This window comes from Astatotilapia calliptera, chromosome 5 (assembly GCF_900246225.1).
Source record: "Astatotilapia calliptera chromosome 5, fAstCal1.2, whole genome shotgun sequence".
NCBI lineage: Eukaryota > Metazoa > Chordata > Actinopteri > Cichliformes > Cichlidae > Astatotilapia > Astatotilapia calliptera.
The window spans coordinates 7,491,669-7,509,743 of NC_039306.1; the positions used below are offsets into that span (position 1 = coordinate 7,491,669).

Consider the following 18,075-nt stretch of genomic DNA (forward strand, 5'->3'; position numbering starts at 1 on the left):
AACCAAACCAAACTACAAACAAAAATGAAAACTACTTGTCTGACTACTACAGAGAGGAAACCTCAGGACCAGTGAATTTCTTTGTCCAGGACTCTTTGCAGTCCTGTGAAAAATTAAATAATGAATAATGATTTAAGAGCCAAGTAGAAGTAGATTTAAGTAATTGTTTTCTTTATAATGATCAGCCTCTCACAGTACTATGGAGGAATTTTTACTGTTCTTTATAGAACTGCTTTATGTCACTGAGATTTGTGGGCATTAATTTGCATAGATCTCTCAAGAGGCACAGGAATTCATTTGGGTGAGATCTGGATTGTGACTGAACCATTGATTCTTTTTTTATCCATTTTCTTGTGGATTTGCTTTTTTGTTGATTGTGATTGTCCTGTTGCATGACCAAGTTTCAGCTAGGCTTTAGCTGTTTTACAGATGACCCCCCATTTGACTCTAGAATACGGCGTACGGAGGAGTTCACAGTTTACTCAGTAACTGCAAGGTGTCCGGGTTCTGTGGCTGCAAAGCAAACCCAAACCCCTCCACCACCGTGTTTGACAGCTGGTATTTGGTGTTTGTGCTGATATGCTGTGTTTGGTTTTCACCAAACATGCCACGATGTCAGACATCGCCACTTAGATCTCATCAGTCCAAAGAACATTGATCTAGAAGTCTTGTGGTTTGTTCATGTGCAGATTTGTAAACCTAAACTGTGCTATCTCCTTCTAGAGGTCTTTGTTTGATCTGTTTCAAATTGTACTGTCATGAATTTTTGGAGCTGTTGGGTTTTTCTCAGTTTCTCTGAGCATTGCACCATTTGACCTTTGGATACATTTGCTGGGACGTCTGCACAATTGTGTTAACACCACACTAGCAAACTGCCAAAACCTCTGTTTTTATAGATATGATATTAATTAATCAGTCCTTTGAAAACAGTCTCCTTGTTTTCATGTGCCTGTGTGAATTTATTCAATAATAAATAAATACAAAGCAGTTGTGCTTGTTGTGTCCCACTACATGGAACCAATGGGAAAACAGCATGCATTTCCAAAAAACCAAGAAATAACTGAACTTTGACAAGGTGTGTATATTTCCTACTGATCCAAAGCTCATCAGCACAACTCAATTCAAGAGAAATAATTTAATTTTGAATTTTATGCATTTTCAAACACATGAATAGATACTGGTAGATTGATTTTGTTTGTGTGGGTTGGTTTAGTTTGAGTTAATCCAGTTAAAACTCAGTAGATTCCACCTGTGACTGCCAAGTCATAGCTATGGGAATTTGTGTCCTTGAATTGAAATGAGCCAGACTGTATATCTGGGTGTTCATATTATGCAAATATGGCTAACTCCTGATTTTGTTGTCCTGTTTTTCCAGAATGCAGGAGAGGGACCTACAGAGCATGTACGGAAGGGCGCTGCTGCTGACCGTCTGTATGGTGTCTCTCTGGGGACAGCTGACCAGTGCATCGTCACATAGGAGCCACATAGGTACACTGCATGTCCTTCCATTCATTAGTTTCGCATTGACCAGTGGCTGAACAGAGTGCTATCTTTCATAAATCATTGTTCATTCATACTATACAGAAACTCAGAAACACACACACAGCAGGATGTTCTGGGCAGGATGCCCAGAACAAATAAAGTCTGTTACTATGTCTGAGCAACCTCTGTAGTGAAGGAACTCAGGAAAGCATATAGTCACTGTATTATCCCATTAAAAGCCAGCAAAATCTTGTGAAATGATTTTTCTTGAAAATAATGAGCTTGTTTGACTTCAAGATGGGCAGAAAAGCAAAAACCAGGAGCAGCAGACTGTGACAAACACACCAGCAGAATACATATTTAAAGGCGATTCATGCTCAGTTAGAACAAAAACTAACACATGCTATCACTGTGCTCACATTGTCCTTGAAATGTCTAGTTAAGTAGATTGTAATGATTATTGAGAGAAGCCAATAAATTTCCCTGCATACACTTCTTTGTAATTTACTTCCCAGGGATTTATACCAGTACCTGTTAGGAATTATGCATGCATATTGTGTTATTAAATTTTTATTCTGAGCTGTAAATCATCGCTTTAAGTTTCTATTTTACTTGCTATGATGGGCTAACATTTCCCCCCAAAAATATAACACCTGATGTGTTTTCTGATGTGGAAGGATTACAGTTGAGTGCTTTCAGTGGATCCATTCTGACCAAATTGGTACCCCAGTCACAGCATGTCAGACCCAATTCCTTATAGCTCAGTCACATGTTGTGGTCACATTTCATCTCAATGACTTTTTAAAAAGAAATTGATATGATTTGTTCAACTTTCTTGGCTTCTAAACAGCAAGGCAAAGATGTACTTTAAGGTTGTGTTTTGTGCACATTAAAATTCAACAGTTTAGCAGTCTTGTAAGTCAAGCATCAAATGGAAAAAAGTAATACCAGTACACTAAGTGCATGCATGCGTCTCAGTGTGTGTGTGTGTGTGTGTGTTTGAAGCAGAGGACAAGACCTTTCAAAGCGATTTTCCTTAATGGAGAGATGGCCTGATCCCTGGGCGTAACGGTAGAAACTGTGACTACACATTGAGATAATGAGCCTTATTCCACTGGAGGACAAACAGCACACAGTGGCTTGAGGGAAACAGCTCCATGTTAGCTGAAAACATATAACCAGCAAAAGACTTTGATAGAGCCAAAACAGGATGGACTACACAAGGAGACTGTACATATTATATGTCACAAATGGATTGCACTACATACCTTGTCTGTGTATGTTCAAATCAAATCAAATCAAAAACAGAGGCTGATAAATATGGCAAATATAACTGTATGTCAACCTGTTTTTTGACTTTGCTATTGCTAGATTAATAATTTGATTCATCATTCATAGGTGCACAGCTATTGAATATTTTCTTGTTAACTTAAGGTATATGTTTTAGTAAAATGTAATCATTCAACTTTTTAAATCAGTATAGAGAGCTCCACCACATCTAACTTTGTGTTCCTGTGTCCTAAACCAGCATTATTCACATTTACTTATTTCACTATAATAGATTAAGTGTTCTATAAAACACATTTCCATTACACAACCAGTGATATTGTATTGCGTCTTAAATCATTTTTACTTTATATTTTAAGTGCATTGTATATAACTGCACCAACATCAACTGAACAATCAGACATAATAAAATAAAACAACTAAACATAATAAAAATATAATTTTTCAACTGTGAACACACAACATTCAAAACAAATACAATGTGAAATACATGATGTGCAAGAGTGGAAAGCAGTCTCACCAGCTTTTCCTCAAGAAATATGAAATAAAATATGGAACATTCCAAAATATGGAGCATAAAAGATAAAATACAATATATGGACAAACGCTACATACCTTTCCATACTCTTCTGTGTGCTTTGGCGTTTCACATTTTTCATTGTTTGAACAAAGACCCCCGGTACTCATAAAGAATTATTTACACATTGTGATGTACGATAATGTGCTTTTAGCTCTGTGACAGCAGTGCAGGACAGGGCTTTTCCTGGTTAATCATGACCATGCACAAAGGCCCATAAAGGAAAGGTGCTCTGACTTTGACTGGTCTGCACAGGCTTACCTCACCCAACATCTTTCAGATAAACTGAAACCACAAGCTACACATAATAACATAAATACATAGTGTATATAACCCGATCACCTCTCATTTCATGATTTTTCCTAAAATGGATTTATTTGCCGTATAGTTAATTTTGAGGTGTATGGGGAAACTACATCAGTCATTTTCACCCCAATAGAATCAATGTAAAATGCTGCACTCAGCAGGCCTGTTTACACACATTTTGATGTGAAGGCTGTTATAATATGAGTCAGAACTAATGATATGTGACTGATGAATTAAATATGTAGGAAGGTATAGTGAGTTAAAATAACAAATTATTATTTTCACTGCTCTGGCTGTGCAGAGCGGTTGGGGGATGAACTGAACAGAGTCCAGAGTGTGGAGAACTTACCCGAGCAAGCAAAGGGTGAAAGCTGGAGCACAGCAGCAGAATTGGATGTGTTTTAGGTGATCTGTAATGATAATAATTATCTAAATCATTTCAACCCTATAACTGAATCCTAACAGCTGACTTTGTCAAATATTTATTATAATTAGAAAAACTAGGTGACACTTAACAACTTAATTCCTTCAGGAAATTACTTCTTTGCCTTTGCTGTGGTCAAAATGTCCACATACTTTAGCCATGTTTCATATTGTTTCTGTTTTGGAGTGAGCATCAGGACAGCTTGCCTTTTCGCCTACTCGTGTAATAAACTAATCATTCCAATCAATATGTTCTGTATATATCTCTGTAGACTGACAGTAGAACACCAAATCCAAGTAGTTTGAGCGCAAACATGGTGGATAAACCATTAAATCATCAGGCTTACATTGAACTCTCATTGTTTTTGCATTTGTCCCACTCATGTGGTTTGTGTGCTTATTCCTGTGATTTATTAGGAGAGAGAGATGGCCAATGAAAGTAGTCTGGCCTGTTCTGCCCAGGCTGCGCTGACACTTCTGTAATCACGTAGCCTCTCCCTGAGCTACAGAGGTCAAGCCAAGGTGCGCCCAATAAACAAACCTCTTTAGCCCTTCTGTTTACTGAAGTGGGGGCTTTGCCAAAGCAATTGAACCTTTCACCATTGCCTGACTGGAGCATGCTGAGCTTACAGCGTGCACACATAACCCCTGTAATAAGACCACTGCATCCCCCAAAGCACTATCTACATTCATTAGCCGGTCATGAAAGAGTGGAGAGGGAGATGAAGGGCGAGAGATGGCGCTAGAAGAAGAAGAGTGGTCCAGCAAGAGAGAGAGAGAGAACCAGCGTGATAACAACTACCTTTCGGCTTTACAATTTGTTTTGGTCCCATCGATAGGATTTAGACTGATGTTGTGGCCTGGTCAAATGGGAGCCTCATTAGTCAGCTATTTAGATGCTTGGACACTTTTTTTTAACAGCAGCTCAATCTGTCTCATTTAAAAAGCAGGAATGAAGCTCTTTGTGGATTGTTGGTCAGTGTCTGTGAGGGGAAATGTAGGAGAGAGGAAAACAGGCGTGAAAAACACATTTCCCACTGAGGCTGTGCGATGCAACATGGCAGCAGCTCCCACTCGTTGAGAGAGGGAAAAGAAAACGCTCTAAGCAGTGCTGTTTACAGGTCGTAAACTTTGCTAGATTTTAAAATATCAAGCATTAAGCCACATGGCTCATGGATAACTACACAAATTGCAAAATGACTTCGGGGATCAGCTTTACACTCCGGTTCTATATTCACATGCACACAAGGGGCCATGCCGCCTTATTAATAAGATGAAACTGCACTGGCTCTCATTTGAATAGAGTAGAATATTTCCATATTTGCTTATGGTGGAGACTTTCTAAAAACTGCGTGATGCACTCTAATGGTTCGTTCTCGAGCTGATTTTTATGCTTTGGGGGATTTTTTTTGTATTCTATGCAAATTGGTTTCAACTTTTTTCACTCTTTCCCAAATTAATGGCAGAATCCAACAAAAAAGTTTTTGTTCCCCACACTGTCCCCATCAGAATAATTTCTGGAAAAAAGATATATTAGGATGTGTCACATTAATACAAATTATGAATTAAAATATGCTTACTAGATAAATTAGACTTGTTTTCCTGTGCCAGCCTGGAGGGAAGGAAGACTATGAAAAAGAGCTTTTCATGCTTGATGGATCTTGATGAGAATCAGGCGGCAGCAGAGCGCTTTTTCTTAGTGTTTAAAGGCTTAGATCATTTTAGAAACTCAAAATAATATAATTTGTTACTATCCAACTTTGAATAGCCTTGGGGTAGATTTAGTCATTGTGTTTTGAACAGTGATTTTTTTTTCTTCACAGTAGAAGAAATATTAAAATGAAATAGCTTGATTATTGAAAAAGTTGTTTTATCCTGTGCATGTCTCTTTGGTTTATACTTAACTCATTCATGCTTCTCTCTGTATTCCCATTTCCACAGATCACCAAATAAGCAAAAAACACTGAAAGTGAAAATAAATATAAAGTTATCTTCCACTGTGGCTGCTAATGAAGACTGCATGAAAAAGTGAATACAGTGTTGTAAAGATATTCGTATTCAAATATTCTTGATGAGATATGGATTAGTCTTCTTAACTGTTAAAATACCTCAAAATGGTAATATTCATGTTTATTATTAAAATTGTTCCCTTTGATATAAATACATTTTTGACAAGACCTTCCAAGTAACTTCACTTAGCTAACTTTAGAGCAGCATAATATTAGTTTTGCTGGTCTAAATTCTATTATTGTTCAATATCTTCAGCCCTAACAATGTGTTGATGCTATAGATTTGTAAAAATATATAAAAATCCATAAATAAACAGTATCCTCCATAGACACACACACTCTCTCTGTCTTACACACACACACACACACACACACACACACACACACACACACACACACACACACACACACACACACACACACACACACACACACACACACACACACACACTTTATAATAAGAAGTGAAAACCATACTCAAAGATGCACCCAGCCGCTTGAATGAAAAATGCTCACTGAATGCAAGTTTTCATTGCCTGTGTGGCCTGCCGCATGTATAAATGTGTTTCTGTTCAGCTGGCATACTTTAAATTTTGATGACATAGTGCAAAAATTGTAATTGCATTTTAAGTCCCAGGAGACGTTCTAAAAATGTCAAACACCCATGGATTAAAGATACAAATGAGTACAAATAAGAATAGCTATATTTAGGCTTAAAGTTTTTTTTTTTTAATGATGGCAAACTGACAGTGAGGTAAAACCCTTTTAAAACGTGGACAATAGCTAAATAATGAAATAAAACATAATTTTTTTTCTTTTTTTCTTTTTTTTAAAAACATAAAAGTGGTCCATTAAATGTGATTAGAACCAGTGATCAAGGTGCGAGAGAAATATTTATGATTTTGGGAAAAAAAATAGTTTATTAAATTAACAAATTGCTGCTAATGTGGTTACATTTTTTGGTTTTTTGTTGTTTTGTTTTTGAGCTCCCCAATCCCAGAGAGGGGATTTGATTCTCCCACTTAAAACGAAAGACAAATATCAGGTTGACTTAAACAGAATTTTTAGCTAAGACTGATGAATAGGCACATCAAAGTGCAGGTTTTCTTGGAAATTTCCAGAACGGATCACGCAAAGCAAAAATTGTTAAACCTGTGCCAGAGTTAACTAGCACTGGCAAGTTAAAATATTATACAGCAGAACTGCTTGACGCCAGCATTAGTCCTGCCCTTTTGCCAATTGGCTAATCTTTAGTGCTGCAGAATGCATTGGACTAATTGCTGTTTAATCCAGAGACTGCTATATCTTGTCATAATATCAGTGTATTTTAAATACAGGTCTCCTTGGAATTGATTTGAGTCCACCAAAAGGATCAAGTGGATTTTTCTGTGTCATATTTTTTCTTCATTTTGAGACTTCATCATATGTATCTATTCCAATTTCCTGACTTGTATAAAAACCTGTAATGCAGTAAATTTACTGTATCTGGGTCTGTGTTGGTGTGTGGTAGTATTCATTAGCCTTCTGCACAGTCCACATCAGGTCAGTGTGGAACCCTTGCCCAGAGATAGCATGACATTATACGAAGCGGCTGAGGAACAGGTCATCCCCACCCTGGGGATGTGCGGGGATGCGGCAGTGGAGCATTTGTCCTGACATTTGGAGAGCAGGTGGACAACACAATGGTGGGGAGGTAGTAAGCAGAGGGAGATTGAGATGGAGATGTGGGGCTGTTTTAGATGCACTGTGGGGATGACGGGGGTCAGCTCGCCCCATCTTCCAGTGGCAGGTCCTGAGATTAGAAAACCATCAAACGTCCTCTGCTATACACATCTGAATGGCAGCTATAGATGAGCCGTGAGTGGCTGTGTGTGGCCTTGGTTCTATCCTCTGTGTGTGTGGTTGTGTAGCTGACAGAGGGGAACAAGGGGACACTGTATGTGCTGAGAGAATATCAATAGTTTTATTCACATACACAGAGGAATCAAAGTTCAAGCATGATAGTTGGGAATTGTAGCATTGTTGCATTAGTACAGGACATAGTGTTAAAGGACAATTTTTGTTTTTGCTTATGTGATTATTCTTATTGTCTGTTCTAAAAATATAAATGACTGTTATACTATAAAATAAAACATTTTCCCCCAAATTCTGTTACGATCATCAAACCACTCAAACTATACTCTTAATCTACATATTGCTCACATCTAAGGGTCTGTGTAAGGTAAATTTGTTTAGTGCTCTCTCACATGGATGCCAAAATAACTGTCTAGACTGTAAGCATCAATTCTATGCGTGAAAAGGCCTGCAAATTTAGATAACCTACAGTGTGAAAAGAGCACCAAATGTGTTAGATGTCTAAATATCTATTTTATAATACGTTACGTAATTGTGAGCGTATTAAAAATACAGTTATGGTCAGAAGTTTACATACCCATGATAGCCCATTAAGAGTGTAATTATGGGCTTTTAATGATAATTGTATAGCTTACATCTTTATTGACTTTAATAAAAAACGAAAATTTATTTCAGATTTCCTCTAATCCACAAGGTCAAGAGGGTCAAATGAATACAAATACTTAAAAACTGTACATTGTCATTTAACTTAATAAGATCTTCGCTAGCATAAAATAATTTTGTTTTACAGCATTGATTAGATTGACCAATACTCAGAACAGTGGGAAAGTCCAAGGAACTATGTACTGGAAACTGCTGTTGACAATAAAGCAATTTTTTTTATTGTCATAGACAGAGACGGCACTGACAAAGAACGAAGCCCCTGCTCCAAAATTGACACCTTTAAGCTCAACTGAAAGTACACATGGACATTCAACATGACAGTGACCTCCTGTATTTCAACCTATTTTTAACCCATAACCAGTTTAACAATAGAACCACCAGTACGGGTATAAATGACCCCCTTGGCGGTTCTAATGTTAAAATGAACCCCAAATGGCCGAATATCCAGCCAGAATTATGGCAGAAGCTTGTTGATAGTTACCAAAAGTTTCTGGTCAAGGTGCAACTTGCTGAAGAACATAGGGAAATTCAAACTTGTTCACCCAATACGATGTGTGTGTGTGTGTGTATATATATATATATATATATATATATATATATATATATATATATATATATATATATATATATATTAGGGGTGCAACGATACACAAAATTCACGGTTCGGTTCGGTTCGATACTTTGGTGTCACGGTTCGATATTTTTTCGATACAAAAAATGTTCATGCATTTTTAATTTGTCATTTATTAAAATTATAAATATATATTTTAACTCAAAAGTACAGTTTTTAAATTTAACCCTAACCCTTGTGCGTGTTTTTTATTTTGACAGCGAATGCGCACCTGCGGACCACTTATGTGCAGCCCTGGTTATTTAGCTCATCATATTGCAGCCACAGAAATTCTTTTGTCCATGAAACCATAAAGCTGCACTTTCTTTTTGCCTCATAGTCTGATTTGTCATAACTTCTCCGTTTTGTGGTAAGCTTTTCTTTGGCTGTCACTTCTTCACCCTGACCTGTCTTATTTGGCTCAGCAGAACTGAAATGCTTTTACACGCTCACTCACATAAGCTCAGCGATTCTCTGCGCGATCAACCTCTCACATGTTTAAGCTGCGGGAGATTTCACTTGTCATGTTTGCATAGTAAGCTAACGATTAATAAGACGATGTCAGAGGAATTGGTTCACAAATTATCATCACTCACAGATCAGTGCTGTCGCTCTCTATACACAGTTCGCACGATTGCAAAGTGAAAGCAAAAAAACAAGCGCAAATTCAAACGCGACTTCAATATGTCACATATTGACAGTGGCTCACCGATGCCAATGACATAATTACCCAGCTACATTTCTGAAAGAATGCAAAAGCATTGACATATATTTTTCCTACAATAGCCCGACGGGCAGGGAAGAGATAGATTTTGGTAGCCCGACTGAAAAAATCGCTAGCTCCAGGACGTCGGGCTAGCGATATTGCAAGCCCTGTATCTGATTGAGGAATCACTCATCTTTGGAAAAGAGAGTTTATTACAGAGAAATGGCTCTTTCCAAAATAAAAGCTATACTATCCGCTTCTTCTGGGCTATATTCTCAGCAGCATAAGGAGAATCATGTGCTAACAGCTGTCTAAATGACTCGGCTAAAGTTAGTAGCATGCTTGCTTTTTTTGTCTGCTTCCACTTGTCTTTGCACTAGGATGATGTCGGCGTAAATGTGCAGTCATATTCGTTGTGTTCCCACTAGTGCTTTCAGGTTAATCTCGTTGAAATGACCTTAACTTCACAACACGGCAAATCTCCGTTAACGAGCTACCGCCGATCGCTCCGTGCATGGGGCTAGACGGCCAACACGTTAACGAGCTAACTGCGCTAACACACTAGTTCACACCAATGTAATTGAGCATTGCATGGCACATTCAACATACTGTTTTACTTTAGTCCATGACTCGCTTACCTTCAGGGTCATACGTCACATGAAAACCAAAATAATTCCAAACGCCAGATCTGAATGACGTTCAATTTGCCTGTTGCAAGGAGAGCTTAACTTCTGTCTCGCTAGCTTGCCCTGCGCTCTTCCTTCTGACTATGCTGTCTGTGTTGAGCGCTCAGTGGATCTGCGACAGTGCAGCCTAGGCGGAGTAGTCGAACACAGATTCACTGAGCGCTCAACACAGACAGCATCGTCAGAAGGAAAATTGATAAAATAAATTACAAATGTTGTATTGTTCGATACATATGCGTACCGAACCGAAAGCACTGTATCGAACGGTTCAATATCGATACGAATATCGTTGCACCCCTAATATATATATGTATATATATATATGTATATATATATATATATATATATATATGTATATATATATATATATATATATATATAACGAGAGACACCCGGAATGGCTAACCGAAGGTCGGACAGTCCTGATCCCCAAGGACCCCAAGAAGGGACCGGTCCCCTCCAACTACCGACCAATAACCTGCCTCAGTACTACATGGAAGCTCCTGTCAGGCATCATATCGGCTAAGATGAACAGGCACATGGGTCAATACATGAGCGGGACACAGAAAGGGATTGGCAAGAATACCAGAGGCGCAAAACACCAGCTACTGGTAGACAGAACAGTCAGCCGAGACTGCAAGACCAGACTGACCAACCCGTGCACTGCCTGCATTGATTACAAGAAGGCCTATGACTCAATGCCCCACAGCTGGATACTGGAATGCTTAGAATTGTACAAGATCAATGGGACCCTAAGAGCCTTCATCAGGAATTCAATGGGGATGTGGCGTACAACACTAGAGGCCAACTCCAAGCCCATAGCACAAGTCACCATCAAGTGCGGGATCTACCAAGGAGATGCTCTGTCCCCACTGCTGTTCTGCATAGGCCTGAACCCCCTCAGTGAGATCATTAACAAGACTGGCTACGGATACCGACTACGGAACGGAGCAGTTGTCAGCCACCTCCTGTACATGGATGACATCAAGCTGTATGCCAAGAGTGAACAAGACATCGATTCACTGATCCACACTACCAGGCTATACAGCAATGACATTGGAATGTCATTCGGACTGGAGAAGTGTAGTCGGATGGTAACAAAGAGAGGAAAGTTAGTCAGAACTGAGGGGATTGAACTACCAGAAGGCAACATTCAAGGTTCAAGGTTCAAGGTTCTTTATTTGTCACATGCATAGTTATACAAGTATAACACACAGTGAAATGTAGCCTGACACGCTCCTCGACATGTGCAAAAAAATTGGGGGGGGGGGGGGGGGGGGTGTAGAGGAAAAACATATATATATATATATATATATATATATATATATATACACACAGATATATCTATAGATATATAGATTTGTATACACACACACACACACACACACACACACACACACACACACACACACACACACATATATATCTATATTATTCAGAGTCTTATTCAGAGTATGTTTTTTTTGAAAGAAGGAAGTTATAATTTAAGGGGTTTTTGTAACTTCAAAACAATAAAGGTACGTACTACAAGAAAAGGCTTTTGTGTTTCTGTTCATGGAGTGAAACTATGGAACAGTCTGAATATGGAATTAAAGCGATGTCCAAACATAAAACTGTTCAAAAAGAGTTATACAAATATGATCTTCTCAAACTATAAAGAAAAGGAAAATATTTAAATTAAGTGAATGTCTCTATTTAAAAACAAACAAACAAAAAATCATGATGTTATATTATAGTATATAGTATATCAGAAATCTGTTCACTATTTTTATTACAAATTATATCAGTAAGGAAGCTGACTAAATATTAACTGATAATTTATGGAAAAGGGGTGGGATTAAATAAGTGTATACTTCTTCCCACTCCCTTTCAACATGTAAATTAATCAGAATGTTTTTTGTATGTAATTGGTATCGTATTTTTTCTCTCTCTTATTTTCTTTTAAATGTACTTGTATATTGTTCACATGTTGAAATAAATTATCAATCAGATAGATAGATAGATAGATAGATAGATAGATAGATAGATAGATAGATAGATAGATAGATAGATAGATAGATAGATAGATAGATAGATAGATAGATAGATAGATAGATAGATAGATAGATAGATAGATAGATTTACCTCAACACAGGTTTGTTTTGGTTCCCTCCCTTATTTGTTTGCAGTCTCAACAGACCAGTTAGACGGGTTCATGAGTATGACTCCATGGGGAAAAGATTGTCTCTGCAGAGAAAACACAATAGCTGCGGTGGTTCTGTGGCTGCCCATATAAATGTGGGAAAGACATGGCAATGCTAGAAATGTATTTAGGTTTGGCATCCTGACAATTTAACAGTTTACCAATAACGTTTAACACTTTCTGGTAGGTACTATCAATGATATTACAGAGTATTGTGACAGCGTGTATGCAGATTATTACACTAATTTGTAATCTTGTTTGTCTGTTAATTCAGCAGACAAATGCTTGGTATGGCATTATTTGTCAGTAATGGCTGGGGAAATGTGGATAAACTGTTGGCTTGTTCACAACCTCTGTAATTGTCTCACTGAGCTGTAACAACATTCCACGGTCCCAACAATTAACCTGACGGAGAGCCAAAACAAAACAAATATAAAACACAATAATGCAACAAAACAACAAAAAAAGTGTCCAAAGCTACAAAAATGAATAAGCTATACTAAAACAGATTCATAATTATTGTCTATACTTTTACTACATTAGGGTCAATCCACATGTAGTCAATGGTTTCTGGAAAACAGTGTGTTCTCAAGACAACACTGACTGGCATAATAGCTTAGAGTAAAATTTGTCCCAGTGTTTTATTGCAGCAGAAAGGACACATACTGTGACAAAAACAGATCCGCCAGAAGTCTTCCATCTCCATTCCCTCTCTAATTACAGCTCAAATGTAAACCCATTATCCCTCGCCACATTATGAGTTACCTCTAGCTATTCTGAAACTCAAAGAAATTAGGATTTTTGGATTTTGATAGAAATCGAAGGAGAGCCTGGTGATAACGATTTGAGCTGATGAATGCAATTAGTGAAGAAGTGCTAACAGCATGGTAGTAATTGGGTCTTACAAACTAAAAGCCTGCCCTTACCCAGCAATTAAAGCAACCCCCTTTAAAGTTAGTCAATTGTATTGCTGTTAATGGCCTATGCCTGGCTAAAGCTTAGCGTTAGGAGGCACAGACCCCTTTCATATTGGCAATAGAGCAGGTCCTTATCGCAAGGTTTCTGTGCGGTGTTGAAATCTTAATGCGTCGAAGAATTTTTGAAGTGATTAATTTGTTTGTGATGGTGATTCCTTGCTCCACAGACTGTGTTTTATGAGAGGTTTGATGCATACTGCTACATAACATTAACTCTGAAATGAGTTACTTACAGTTTATATTTCATAAAGAAGAATAGTCCCATTGTTAAGCTTTTAACATATTGTAATTAATGTGTGGGTAGTGTTGCTAAAATTAAATGAAAGAAAGGGAAGCACCATGCTCATAACTCTGATGGTTATTTTTTAATTTGCAATTACGCAGCTTAATGTTTTAGCCCATATTGAATCCTTCAGTTTTTATACATTGTAAAAACTGGCATAATTAGTACAACATACCACACGTATAGGGGATGGGAATGAATGAGTTCACAGGGTGTTCTGGAGGTAAACCTGTGAAATATCAGGGTAAAGGTTACATAATAATTTGGTGCAGAGGTCAGACTTCACCCAGCTGCATCATGAATTCTTTGTGATGTTCAGGCAGTTATGTTTTTTCCACTTGTGGAAAAAAAAAAATCTCTTCATCCTCCCAGTTTTTGTCAGTGAAGTAATAGCAGCACGTATACCAGAGTAAATCGCAGATTATTCACTAGTTCTCTGATATGTGTTTTCAAAGGAAATTGAAAGACCAGTTATATGAGATGACGGCTCATATACAGTGGGGCAAAAAAGTATTTAGTCAGCCACCGATTATGCAAGTTCCCCCACTTAAAATGATGACAGAGGTCAGTAATTTGCACCAGAGGTACACTTCAACTGTGAGAGACAGAATGTGAAAAAAAAATCCATGGATCCACATGGTAGGATTTGTAAAGAATTTATTCGTAAATCAGGGTGGAAAATAAGTATTTGGTCAATAACAAAAATACAACTCAATACTTTGTAACATAACCTTTGTTGGCAATAACAGAGGTCAAACGTTTACTATAGGTCTTTACCAGGTTTGCACACACAGTAGCTGGTATTTTGGCCCATTCCTCCATGCAGATCTTCTCGAGAGCAGTGATGTTTTGGGGCTGTCGCCGAGCAACACGGACTTTCAACTCCCGCCACAGATTTTCTATGGGGTTGAGGTCTGGAGACTGGCTAGGCCACTCCAGGACTTTCAAATGCTTCTTACGGAGCCACTCCTTTGTTGCCAGGGCGGTGTGTTTTGGATCATTGTCATGTTGGAAGACCCAGCCTCGTTTCATCTTCAAAGTTCTCACTGATGGAAGGAGGTTTTGGCTCAAAATCTCACGATACATGGCCCCATTCATTCTGTCCTTAACACGGATCAGTCGTCCTGTCCCCTTGGCAGAAAACAGCCCCATAGCATGATGTTTCCACCCCCATGCTTCACAGTAGGTATGGTGTTCTTGGGATGCAACTCAGTATTCTTCTTCCTCCAAACACGACGAGTTGAGTTTATACCAAAAAGTTCTACTTTGGTTTCATCTGACCACATGACATTCTCCCAATCCTCTGCTGTATCATCCATGTGCTCTCTGGCAAACTTCAGACGGGCCTGGACATGCACTGGCTTCAGCAGCGGAACACGTCTGGCACTGCGGGATTTGATTCCCTGCCGTTGTAGTGTGTTACTGATGGTGACCTTTGTTACTTTGGTCCCAGCTCTCTGCAGGTCATTCACCAGGTCCCCCCGTGTGGTTCTGGGATCTTTGCTCACCGTTCTCATGATCATTTTGACCCCACGGGATGAGATCTTGCGTGGAGCCCCAGATCGAGGGAGATTATCAGTGGTCTTGTATGTCTTCCATTTTCTGATGATTGCTCCCACAGTTGATTTTTTCACACCAAGCTGCTTGCCTATTGTAGATTCACTCTTCCCAGTCTGGTGCAGGTCTACAATACTTTTCCTGGTGTCCTTCGAAAGCTCTTTGGTCTTGGCCATGGCGGAGTTTGGAGTCTGACTGTTTGAGGCTGTGGACAGGTGTCTTTTATACAGATGATGAGTTCAAACAGGTGCCATTCATACAGGTAACGAGTGGGGGACAGAAAAGCTTCTTACAGAAGACGTTACAGGTCTGTGAGAGCCAGAGATTTTCCTTGTTTGAGGTGACCAAATACTTATTTTCCACCCTAATTTACGAATAAATTCTTTACAAATCCTACCATGTGAATTCATGGATTTTTTTTTTCACATTCTGTCTCTCACAGTTGAAGTGTACCTCTGGTGCAAATTACTGACCTCTGTCATCATTTTAAGTGAGGGAACTTGCATAATCGGTGGCTGACTAAATACTTTTTTGCCCCACTGTACACCAATCAGCCACATATAATCTGTTGCAAACCAGGTTCAGCAGCTTCTGGTACAGAACAGTTCACTATGTTCAGGGACAGCATCCTTATAAACCCGATGATCCAATCCAAAATCGACAGTAATAAGACGGATCTGTATCTCGGGTCAAAATGCTAGACATGAAAAGCAGGATAAATGCAATTCTGACCAGGATTAGTATGAGTATTTTAAAGGAGCAACACTAGGCTATGAGATTATAACATATTAATACTTACTCTGAGTTGTGTTTTTTCAGAGTGGCTCATTCTGTAGAGTGTATCATAGCAGTTTGATAGTTTCAGAGGAGCAGACAGGAAAGCCTCGTCATGAAGGAAACTGAAGCAGACAGGTGCAACCATACTGAAAGCAGGCTGAGATGTGTCAGTGCAGAACCAATCAGACAGAGGCAGGAGAGAAAGGAAACTGAAAAACACAGTACAGACTTTCCGTTTGTTGACATTTTGAGAGAATTCAAATGATGTACTTGCATAGAGCGGCATGACGTGCACACCTATGACAGTGCATCTTAAAACTGTGTATCAAAAGCTAACACATATAACATTTCTGTAGTCTGAGCAGATAGCCTAGTAGTTTGGGGGGTTTTGCAAATTCAGTTTTAACCACATCTATCTTATCAAACACGTATTTACAACTGCACCATTTCTTTCATGTGCTGTGATTACAGACTTCAAAGAAAATTTGTCCCACTATCGAGTCTGTAGTGAACTCAAGCCAAAGAATCATAAATGAAAGTCTGCAAAACAAAATATACAGAAATCTTTTTGGTATGGTCCTAGTTAGAGGTTATATAAAGAGAAATATTTGTTGATTAATTAAGAATCTCTCCTTAGAAAGCTCGAGGTGTGAACACCAGAATTCATATAAGACAAATTGCCTGTAGTCAAGTCAGGTCAGTAATATTAAAGAGCAACAGTCAGAAGTAGCAGTCAGCAATCAGCGCCCCTTTGCTACAACCTGTTTCAAAATATGAGGGATGCCTCTTTCTAAATTGTCATGTGGTATTATTTGAAGATGTCTGACAAGATGTTGGGAAAGTTTATTATCCTTTCTAAGAGCTAATTCCTTTTACTTAATGTTACAGATTTTCAGCTCCCAGTCATAAATTTAACACATTTCCCTTAAAAACAGTCCCAAGAAACCTCTTTTCCAAGCAGTTTGATAATATAAATCGTAACAAACACTTTATGAAACTCATCATCCATTCAGCTTGGGGTAGTTTCCTCTTTTCTTTTAAAGCAGTGCTATGCTAGGTCTGGTGGTTATTCACTAGAGGCTGGATACTGACTGAATAAAGTGAAATATAAGCTTCTGAAATGTAGTCTATCAATTGCTTGCCTCCATCTTCCGGCTGCGCTCCATGACTTTTCGCCTTCTGGCTCACATTTCCTCAGGAATGAAGTGCAGTGCTGAGTGTCCACATCGGACCATAAAAACAGCAACCGAGGCTGAGCATCAAGTTTATGTGAATGGACTGGAGCATAAAAAGTAATGGGTGGGACCATTGGAGTTCTTCTGAAATGGCTTTTTTAAAAGGTTTGTCGACATATTTTTCAGCAAGATGGTCTATTAAAAAGAGGAACATTTATATTGAGCTGTCAGTGGGTGGACGGGTCAGATGCTCCTTTAATAGTGTCCTCAGGCGGCCCGCAATTCAACAGGGGATCAGTGCCGGTGGCTGCCTCACCACTAACGAGATAATATTGTTTTCTAGGACAAGGTTTGATTTAGAGCAACTGGTTAAATATACCTCTCAGTTAGCAGCATTGTTAATGTAATTACATGACAGTTTGATTTAGAGCAGAATAATCTCTGCTCCTCAGCTATGAATAACTGGAAACAAACCATTAGTCTTATTTTCAGACTGAGCTTGTTGCTCCACTTTTACCACA

General features: G+C 38.6%; 1 protein-coding gene across 3 annotated transcripts in view; it reads left to right on the top strand.

Annotated features, from left to right (window-relative positions):
• The window catches only part of tafa3a (TAFA chemokine like family member 3a), a 112,700-nt gene that overhangs the window by 66,713 nt on the left and 27,912 nt on the right, over positions 1 to 18,075 (top strand). For all 3 annotated transcript variants that reach the window (XM_026166964.1, XM_026166965.1, XM_026166963.1), the window contains one exon: positions 1,376 to 1,488. In XM_026166964.1, coding sequence (XP_026022749.1) covers positions 1,377 to 1,488 — 112 coding nt within the window. In that variant the 5' untranslated portion in view covers position 1,376. The remainder of the gene's footprint in view (positions 1 to 1,375; positions 1,489 to 18,075) is intronic.